General features: G+C 44.0%; 1 protein-coding gene across 4 annotated transcripts in view; it reads left to right on the forward strand.

The window, feature by feature from the left end:
• The window catches only part of mctp1b (multiple C2 domains, transmembrane 1b), a 50,112-nt gene extending 42,607 nt beyond the window's left edge, over positions 1 to 7,505 (forward strand). For all 4 annotated transcript variants that reach the window (XM_031577369.2, XM_031577370.2, XM_031577371.2 and 1 more), the window contains 4 exons: positions 1,144 to 1,253; positions 2,789 to 2,898; positions 6,688 to 6,785; positions 6,949 to 7,505. In XM_031577369.2, the coding sequence (XP_031433229.1) occupies positions 1,144 to 1,253; positions 2,789 to 2,898; positions 6,688 to 6,785; positions 6,949 to 7,020 (390 nt within the window). In that variant the 3' untranslated portion in view covers positions 7,021 to 7,505. The remainder of the gene's footprint in view (positions 1 to 1,143; positions 1,254 to 2,788; positions 2,899 to 6,687; positions 6,786 to 6,948) is intronic.
• Positions 7,506 to 11,186: the final 3,681 nt, after the last annotated feature.

An 11,186-nucleotide genomic window follows, 5' to 3' on the forward strand; every position in this document is an offset into this window, starting at 1 on the left:
TCAATTAGATATTTTTTTCCTTTCGCTCTTCAATTAGATATCGCCTGAGATGAAGGACATTTAGAGGCGTTTTTTGGAGAATGCTGGAGTGCTGCTAAGTGCAAAGTGCTCTAAGCCTCATATTAGAAGTGCTTGAATACTTCATTTTTTGAGTATTAGCGGTGTTTTGAACACTTCGTCTTTAAAGCGCGTAAGAAGTACAATACACACTCTCCACGAGAGAGCCTTAAGCTCTGCCGAACATAACTGATGCTGGCTGCAAGATGTAAAGACATCTTGATCTGAAACCATAGAGGGGCGAAAAAGAGGCTGAAGTAGGGATATTTCACAACACTCTTGCCCCCCCCCCCACACACACCACCACCCTCAGGCTGAGTCTATGCAGCGCTGGCTTTGCTGAAAGCTTGCTGGCTTCGCCTACAGATTGAACCCTGCTTCACCAGACAGAGCAGCTCACGAGACTCACAAGCAGATCTGAGACCGATCTGAGCCGTAATTAGCGGTGTGTCCAGGAAGTGTGGTGTCGTCACCCTGAGTGCAGTCCTCCCTGTGTGTGTTGCACCAGAACCTGCCTCAATGGCACCCCACTCCAGGGCAGATCCGGTTCTGATTCGGCCCTAACTCGGTTCTGATCTGGCTCTGATCTGGTTCTGATCAGGCATAGCATCCGAGCACTCACGCTCAAACAGTCAGCTCACGCTTATGCAATGTAGCATGCTTGTTAGAAACCACAAATGAAAAATGAAAACATAAAACCAGATTAACTTTATTGCTTTAAGGCTTTTGCAGTAATCTGTCCACTGTTTCGGTAATTGTCTGTGTCTGTGTCTTTGTCACATCTTTGCTGCCACATTGTTTCCCCATCAGAACTCTTTCCCAATGCCAAGGCTGTCACCTAAACTAGTGATTGGGGTGTGACACTTAGTTAAGAGAGATAAGACAGTGTGCCTGTCCTCACATCATTGTTTTAGCTGAGCAGAGCTGTCCAAAGCTGGCTTCAATTCTTCAACCCAGTTCTCAGCCCTGATTTGGAACTCCATGGTGGTTAAAACTACGTGTGTGTGTGGGTGTGGGTGTGTTTGTGTCCGGTGTCTGTGTGCGTGTGTGTGTGTGTGTGTACTGTATGTGTGTGTGTGTTTGCAGGACTCAGAAAAGAAAGGCTTCATAGACAAGCTGTATGCTATCCAGGACGTGTGTGTGAGCGTGCAGAATGCTCTCGATGAGGTGGCTTCCTATGGGGAAAGGATAAAGAAGTAAGTCATCCCCTAAACATGAAAACAAACAAGCAAAACTCAAATAAGAACAACACACATACATGTATTAAAACACATGCAGAAAGCAAAGTCATTTCACCAAATGATGTGGTAAATTGATTGGTCAAAGGTTACAATGTCAATATTTAATACATTTTACAACGTTTAGTTTGTAGAAAGTTTGATTTTATTTGACATATTTCTCAGCATTAACAACCTACTATATTCACCCAGGGAGACTGACATTCTCAGCTTCAAAGTCACTCTGTGTGTTGTGTTCTCTGTTGTGGTCCATAGAAGGGCGCAGTGTGTTGTTTAGTTTGCCTGTATTTTTCTTATTAATGCTATTTTAGTGTGTGTGTGTGAGTGTGTGTGTGTGTGTAAACCAACCAGGGGGATAGTCACCAGTGAGAAATCTATCAGTATACCTGCATATCTGCACACCGATTATTGTTACTACACTGTTTAAATATTCATGTTTTAATATCAATTTCAAATCAACCTAAAATCCAGATGTTGATTTAATGTGGACTGCTGTTATTGATGTAAAAGCAGTTTTTCCCTATCTGAAAACTTTCAGGCATATAAAATTTCGGTTTAGGTTAACAAAATCAAACATCCACTCACCCACACACCCACACACACAGCACACACACACACACACACACACACACACACACACACACACACACACACACACATACTCTCTCTCTTTCATTCTCACACTCATACTGCTGTTTGTGGTTTCCTAAACTGGGGGTGGGCTGGATAGCGAAAAGGGGGAGGGGAGTTCTCCCGTAGGGTGTGTGTGCCAACAGACCCTGTGTGTGTGTGTGTGTCTCCCACAAGAGAGATTAAGAAAGCTTTTTAACACAATTTACGCCTCACACTCCTGAACTGGTGCCCCCTCTCCTTTACCTCCCTCCACACAAACACACACACACACACATGCCCGCACGCACACACACACACACAAACACACACACACGCAAGCACACACACGCACATACACAAACACACGCACACGAACACACACATTGGATTAACAATGAGATGAAGTAATCATAACAAGATCATAACAATATTCAAAATGGTTTGGAGCTGTTCTGCAGTCTGAGTGTCTGTGAGTGAAATACACATGAAAGATAAAGGTAACATGGCTAACACAGCACAATGGCATGAAAGATAAAGGTAACATGGCTAACACAGCACAATGGCATGAAAGATAAAGGTAACATGGCTAACACAGCACAATGGCATGCTAGGTCTTTGGCTCTCCTTTTCCCCAGGCTATCAATCTGTAGATCATGCACATCCACGATCCAAGGCTACCAAAGACGGAGCACTCACCATGAACCTGTAGTCTGAAAGCTTTACAAGACAAAATCAACATCAGCATTCACAGAGTAAAAGTGACCCCCCCCCCCCCCCCCGACACACACACACACACACACACACAGTCCCCCTCCACACGTACGCACAGTCTATCCCTCCCGTCCACCTCTCTCTCTCTCTCTCTCTCTCCCTCTCTACAGCACCTTCAACTGGACGGTGCCTTTCCTGAGCTGGCTGGCCATCGCCTCGCTGTCTGTGGCCACCCTCGTCATCTACTTCATCCCCCTCAGATACGTGGTGCTGGTCTGGGGTGAATCTCCATCAGCACCACATCTCACTGTCTCACACACACACAGCATGTCTCACTGTCTCACACACACACACACACACAGCATGTCTCACTGTCTCACACACACACACACACACACACAGCACGTCTCACTGTCTCACACACACACACACACACACACACCACCTCTCACTGTGTCACACACACATACCACATCTCACTGTCTCACACACATACCACATCTCACTGTCTCACACACATACCACATCTCACTGTGTCACACACACACACACACACACACACACACACCACATCTCACTGTCTCTCTCACACACAGCATGTGTCACTGTCTCTCACACACACAGCACGTCTCACTGTCTCACACACACACACACACACACACACACACACACACACACACACACACACACACACAGCATGTCTCACTGTCTCACACACACACACACACACACACACACACACACACACACACACACACACACACACAGCACGTCTCACTGTCTCACACACACACACACAGCACGTCTCACTGTCTCTCACACACACACACACAGCACGTCCCACTGTCTCACACACACACACACACAAACACAGCACGTCCCACTGTCTCACACACACACACACACACACACACACAGCACGTCCCACTGTCTTAAACACACACACACACACACACACACAGCACGTCCCACTGTCTCACACACACACACACACACACACACACAGCACGTCCCACTGTCTTAAACACACACACACACACACACACACAGCACGGCTCACTGTCTCACACACAGACACAGCACGTCTCACTGTCTCACACACACACACACACACACAGCACGTCCCACTGTCTCACACACACACACACACAGCACGTCTCACTGTCTCTCTCACACACACACACACACCACCTCTCACTGTGTCACACACACATACCACATCTCACTGTGTCACACACACACACACACATACACACACACCACATCTCACTGTGTCACACACATACCACATCTCACTGTGTCACACACACACCACCTCTCACTGTGTCACACACACACACACACACCTCTCATCTAACCTCCGTCTCTATTTTAACCTTCTCCCTGTGGTCACAGGATTACACTAGACTAAACATAACCATAGAACTGTACTACTAAGATACACTGGTCATTACTGCTTAACTGCAAGTATAACTTTATTATGCTACAGATTACTACAAACTGTCTACATTACTACAATAAATCATTTTATCAAGTTACAATACAATAAACAATGCTAGAACACAGTAAATATCTAAACATTACTACATCACTCAAATGTTACTGCATTATAATAAACATTTAAACCTTCTGCTAAACATTACTACAGTACACATTAGTACACATAATGTCAAATATGACTACGCCACAAGTACAAAGTAACTGCAGTCCAGCTAACTGTGACGGCCTGTGTAGGTAAAGTGTTAACAGATGTTTAGTGTCTTCGACATCAGAGTCATCTCTCATTTGAGATGTCAATAGCAACAGCATCACACAACCTGTAGAGCAGGGGTACTCAATTAGAAACCCAAAAGGTCCACTCGCCAAATTTCCATTCAGGTCAGGGTCCGGAACAGTGACGGTCAAAATCCAAAAACATAACTCCAACAAAAAAGTTCGAACTATGCACAAAAGGTGATGTGGTCTGGCCTTATTTGTGTGTGACACCTTTTTGTGCGTTAAACTTGGGCATTAAAGGTGTGAGGGCCAGGCGGAGGCACTGATGTAAGTGTTCATTAGTGAGTGTGCTCCTGTATTTGTTTTGCACCATATTCACAACAGTATGTGGAGGTATGCACGCTCTTGTTGTGTGGCTGATCTAACTATTACACTGCATGTTGCTTGGTATGATGATTGCAGTTGGTTTATTTTTCTGGCCCTTACCTCAGAGTTCTGGGGGTAATTTTGTTCGAAGTGTGCATGCTTTGTTTCATAGTGACGTTTCACGTTACCACTTTTGACAAGGGCAACCGTCTCGTTGCAGATTAAACACATCGGTGTTGTGCTCCCCACAGGCAGCACAAATGCATAGGCTACTTGTCAGTCTCTTAAATTCACTCTCTTAAATTCGCGTTTTTGGTCGGGTTTAGAGCACGGCATGATTTTTGTTTGCTGAGAAACAGATACTGTTCACAAATCGATCTGTCCGCGTTGTTGCCATTGACGCACACAACCTGGGGGGTATTCGTCGTAGCTCGCTAAACGGTTTAGCGAGCTAATTTTCAGGCTAAGATAAAAAACGCCCCTCTTTTTGGTTCGTGGAAGCAACTTTTGATAAATCACCATAGTTACATATCGATTAGCACTAACCTGCTCCAGGGCAGGCTAACTTAAGTGTAGCTGGATAAGCTTGCCACACCCCCGGAAAAAGGAGGGATCCCATTGACCAAGGACTGATATTAGAGTTAGATTAGCGGAGGGAGAGAGTTCTTTGCGATCGCCAAGATCCATTATTCTTGTATGAGCGCTACCGATTCAGCCGACAATGAATCATTAATTTACAAGACCTTCTCGAGTCATTTATTGCAAACACCACATTGACTGTCTTGCGCTTTTTTGCGAGTGGTACATTTTTGTAGTGTCGGTGATGCGGAGAACAAAGCACTCATAATTATTGTGTTATTAGTACACCATAGCATATCATTATTGTAGAAAATGATTACGGTGGACTCATGATAAGAATAGAGAGAAATACAGACAATTTATTTTCACTGCTTCAATTTATTGCATTTGTTATTAATACATTTAGTCATTTAACAGACGCTTTTATTCAAAGCGACTTCCAAGGAAATGTAAAACTACATCGAGGAAGGAGGTAAGGGGATTTGAACTAGCAACCATGCAGTTTCGAAACCGGTAGAGGAAACCTCTGTACCAGCTGACACTTGCCGTCAGGTATTCATACATAGATATCAACCTATAAACATCCCAACACACCTTGCTCTCACAGCGGTGGTGGTGTTGAATTTTGCCATGATTATGGTCTTGTATTCTTCATAAGCGTTCATGTTCATCTCCTACTCGCCAGCGGAGAAAAAAAGAGCCCTTTTCTTTGAGTTTAGAACCAGTATACCGTTAGAAAATCATGGTTTTGGTGATCGACCTTTCCTGCCTTTTGAAGTAGGACGTGCACGCGCAAATGCCATGATAACTTTAGCCTGGTTGAAATTAACCACATGATTAGGATGCGGATCAGCCGTTAACGAACCGATATTTGCTGTTCTCAATCAGCTCGCTAATCTTAACGGGCTAAAAGGCCAATTGATTAACTTAGCTTCAATCCTACGACGAACGTACCCCTGCGTGACCCACAGAGCTTGCGGCCAACATTGAGTGAGTGAGTTGTCATAGTGATGTTGTTATTACAGCTCCTGATTGGACCTCTGGATTGGACACAAAAGATAGAAACCACATCGAATAGGAAACAAATATATAGCGTGAAATCACGCAACAATGAAAACTCGCTTGGATCATTATTAAATTACAATTTTGATTTTGGCTTCGGTCCACATTTGATTGCGTCTGGGTCCGGATCCGGACCGCGGTCCGCCTATTGAGTACCCCTGCTGTAGAGGATACAGATCTCATGCAGGAAGCAGAAACTGTTGTTAGTGCTTTTGTATTGTTGTTGTTGTTGTTGTTGTTATGTTGGCCTCCTCCTGCCCTGCCCGGTGTAAACATGGAGGCAGCACCTCCAGCGGTGCCCCCATCAGTGTTGGGGGGTGTAACCATGCCTGTGTTTTTCTCACAGGTGTCAGCAAGTTTACGCGCAAGCTGCGCGACCCCTACATGATTGACAACAACGAGCTGTTGGACTTCCTGTCCCGAGTGCCCTCTGACGTGCAAGTGGTGCGTGACTTTTGACCTCTACTCTAATTTGTTTACACCTGTTGAGATTTGACATTGCCTTACGAATCCGCTGACAACCCCTGCTGCCTGGGATAAACTGACAGGCGGCTCTCGCAGTAACCTAGCCGCTCACTGTTTTTTCTGTTTATGTTTTTTTTGACAGATTCAGTATCGAGAGCTGAAACTGGACCCAGGACAAAGCCCCAGCAAACGAAAGCGGAACAACCCAGGCTAGAGCTCCCCTGCGAAAAAACTTTTTTTATTTATTCAAAAACATAAAGCACAGCTCATGTACATTTCTTTGTGAATGCTGTAAAGACACTTGTATTTGTACAATTGTACACACTGTAAAAAGTGATATGGTAGCAGCCCAGGGTTGTACCAGTCTGCAGGAATACCTCAGCAGCTTTCGGTACAACCCTCATATGTCCTCTCTTCTTGAGTGAGCACACTGCCATCTGTAAAACTAATACACACATTCAGGCCATCATAACTTTGTAATCTTTTTTTATATTACACCAGATGTTACATCGATGAAGATTTTCTGTACATCTCACTCACGACATAAGAGAAGAGTGTGTTGCAGCTATTATGAATGCCAAGGTCCATTTTAATCAGTTGCAGTTACCAGTTATTGTTTACCATGAAATGCAGCACCTAATGAAGTACCTAATGATTATTTAAATGTTATTTGATTCAGTTCTCCCTGCTGAGCTTTTCTTGTTGGGCTTTGCAAATGGTCCGCTCCGCATGTAAATGCAATGGCGTTACTTCAGATCACATATGGACAGACTGTCCATATGGAAAATGGCACAAAAGATGTGATGGCTACACCCATTTAGCAGTTTGTTTATTTATTCCAGTCTAATCCTTATTTTTTCTGAAGCCTACCCTCTCATCTTTGCTATGTGTGCACCATTGTTGTAACAGCCAGCACTCTAAGCACTACGAGTGCTTCTGGAGCTTTCCACCCTGTGTATATAGTAGTAGTGTATAGCAGGCATTTACCCAAGAATGTTGCATGCTGCTCTGCAGTTGTTGTGGTGTGCATGACCTGGAGAAAAAGTTTTCTTCCTCTCTAAAAGAGCCCTGAGAGAGGAGAGTGAAGGACCTTCAGGTGTATCGATCCTCAAGATCCCCCCTCCCCCCACTCTGATATCTGATTCATTGCGCCGCCATTACTGCTGGTTGGGTGCTGCATCTGTAACCTGTGTGTACAGAGATGAAGTTGTGTCGACTGTGAGCATGTCTTTGTTTGATATCAAAAGCCCATTTGTCATCAGAAGAGGAGTAAAGTCTGTGGGTTTTTCTTGTTCAGTGTAAATACTGGTGTCTTAAAGTTCCTATCTGTGTGAGACACACTTGTCTCTCTCTCTGTGGACCTCTTGAACAGTCTCGATGGTGTAGTGTCAGTTGTCATGGCCACAGGTGTGGCATCCTGTTTTTCATGTCTGTTTATTAAATGATTGTATAAACCTCTCTCAAGACATTGTCACTGGTCTGCTGCGTGTGGTCTTGCAATGGTCATGTGTCCCTGTGTACATTGTAATTTTAAAGGCTACATTATTTGTGTTCTATTTTCTGCATTTCTGGGTACAAAATTGAAGAATTAGCCTACATTGTTTTTTTTCTTAGTCAGGTTTCTCTTATGAAGGCTTGAACATATTTTCTTTAATTGGCAACCACTTTGGCCCTTCTACCCTTGTGGAAATCTACTCAATGCCTTATAAGTGAGCAATTAACTGTGTACATCTGTGTGTGTGTGTGTGACTGTCTGTGTGCATGTTTGTGTGTGTGTGTGTGTGTGTGTGTGTGTGTGTGATTTTCATATGTGTCGGCATAATAATGAATGGATCATTTGATAAGCCTGGTGACAACACTGACATTGCACATATGGGGTATTGCCAAGAGGCGTCGCTAAGGGAACCAGAAGAAGGGTCTGACTCCCTCGTACAAATGAGAGGCTTATAATTAGGTCCTTTAATCCCCCCCTTATTAATAAATGTGTCTCTGGGAATCAGCACGCTGTCATTGACTGATGAAGGGCATCTTTTAAGGGAAATAAAACAAACCCTTGCTTATGTCTGTCTTCTGGAACGTCTGATGGAGACATAAAATAATTCAGTGCCCCCCCCCCCCCCCCTCTCTGAACCCAACCCCCTCCCCAACTCCAGCAATGATTTGTTTTATGGTCTTGGTCCAACAAATGTTCCAGTGGACCCCCACCTCCACAAAAGAGAGAAACCACAGACAACAGACTGAGGTGGACGTCTTTGACATCAGAAGCATCAGATTTATTGACATGTGTGTGTTGAATGTATGCGCCGCAGCTGGGGAGAAGGGTAGAGCTTTGTGTAAATCACTAGTAAGGCAACGCGCTCTTACATTAAAAAATATGGTAAATCATCCAAATTTTAAATCTTGTTTCAGATACACCATTCTGGCTTCAGATGGTTTCTGCTTTCCAGAGGTATGGCATAAATTGCATCAGGACAGGTTGTCCATACACGATTGAAGACATATCAGGTAGAGACTTATCCTGAACAAAGGCCGATTGTTGGTGCGCTCTAAAAGATTGTCCTAATGGGTGGTTTTTGAACACATTATAATTAATTAATTTCAATAGTGCCATCGGTTGAATTTCCAAATGTAATGAAATTAAATGCTTTTGTATGATATTAACAATATCAACATATTACTATATAACACATTAAAATAACATGTTACTGTAAAATATACTATTGAAAAAAGCACGGAATGACGCAGAGAGGATGTGAAACTACCCACGCAATTTAAAAAAATATATTTTCCAGAAACAAAAAAGAGGAATTCACCGCCTCGCTAACTGATCAGACATGCAGTCCACTTTCAAAGGCCTGTGCTCACACAACCACACACACTTATGTTAAGCAGACTGAATCCAAGGAAATGCATCATCTACCAGTAACACAAAATAATTACTATAAAAGGGTAAATAACTTTAAACGGGTAAATGTTTGGATTTGAAAATGCAAAAATGGTTTCATAACTCATAACATGAATTGAATGATTTGTCAGTGGCATATACAACTGTTCAGTGTGGATATCTAGTCTGGTATTTATACTTTCACTTTGTTGGATTGAATGATTCATCATATTAATACTTTTACTTTGTTGGTGTTTAGTGTGAAAGCCTCGACTTTTCATCCTCAGACTGGGGTGATGGAGATGGAGATGGGGATGGAGTGGCCCTCTTCTTCTGAAACAGCTTCAGCGTGGAGTGGAACAGTCAGGGAGTCATGGTCAGGTTGCTCTCAGTCCCCTCACCCACTCCGTCAATGAGGTGAGAGAGACAGCGAGAGGGAGAGAGAGAGAGCAAATGAGAGAGAGGGGGGGGGAGGAGAAAGAGAAACAGAGAGAGAGCGAGGGAGAGATGGCTGCGTGGATACCACACGTTTAAAATTAATAACTGTCAAATCAGTATGTCGGCCACGTAACGGTGGTTCGGGAAGCAATACATGAAAGGTGCCCCCAGGTGCAGGGGAGAATATGAGTGTTGGCACCTTGGAGGGTTCAAACAGAGTGCCATGCATCTAATTGCTGGAGTGTCCACTTCATCTGGCAACAGAATACTAATAGGCAGGAAAGTCTCCAACATAGTTTTTAAGTGTGCATAGATTTTCATAAGGCCCGAGACTGCTATATGTCTTATAGTGGTGTTGTGTTCCTACCAACAAGCTTAACTTGCTAGATAACTGATGACTGTGGCAGGGGCCAGGGCCAGATCTCAACACCATGTCTGATCCTGTGTCAGCTGATAACCCAGGTAAAAATGTAGAGAGAGACAGAGAAAGTATTGTGTTTTAATGTGGGAGAATTGTTTTGCAACATCAAGCGTCTTACAATTAATATACGGGCACGTATGATACGTATTATACGTATACGTTTAAGACAGAAATACTGACAAATGCTACAAACAAACACTGGGCTGACGACATGCAGTATGTATGAACAATGACAAACAATAACGGCTTCCAAAGTGTTTGTAATAAAAAACTTCTGATTTCACGGGCAGAGCCCCGGCCATGGAAACACTCTGGCCCAGATCTTAGGTGGCCCTGAGCCCGTCAGAACCGGCTGCCGTTTGGGCTGGTTGAGTTTTGGTCTCGACAGAGCCCTCAGAACAAACAGCTTTTAGAGTCTTTGCCTCCCTCTCATGCGGTACTCTCTTTGTCCTTTAGCATGTTCACGAGAAGCCCTAGTGATCTCACCCCGGGGGTGTGTGTGTGTGTGTGTGTGTGTGTGTGTGTGTGTGTGTGTATGTGTGTGGATGTGTGTGGGGGGTGGGGGTTTGGGGGTTACTTTCTTCAGCACCTTACGCTGTCAGACTAGTGAAGCGTTGGGCAGAGTGTGTTTCAGGAG

This window comes from Clupea harengus, chromosome 12 (assembly GCF_900700415.2).
Source record: "Clupea harengus chromosome 12, Ch_v2.0.2, whole genome shotgun sequence".
Lineage (NCBI taxonomy): Eukaryota > Metazoa > Chordata > Actinopteri > Clupeiformes > Clupeidae > Clupea > Clupea harengus.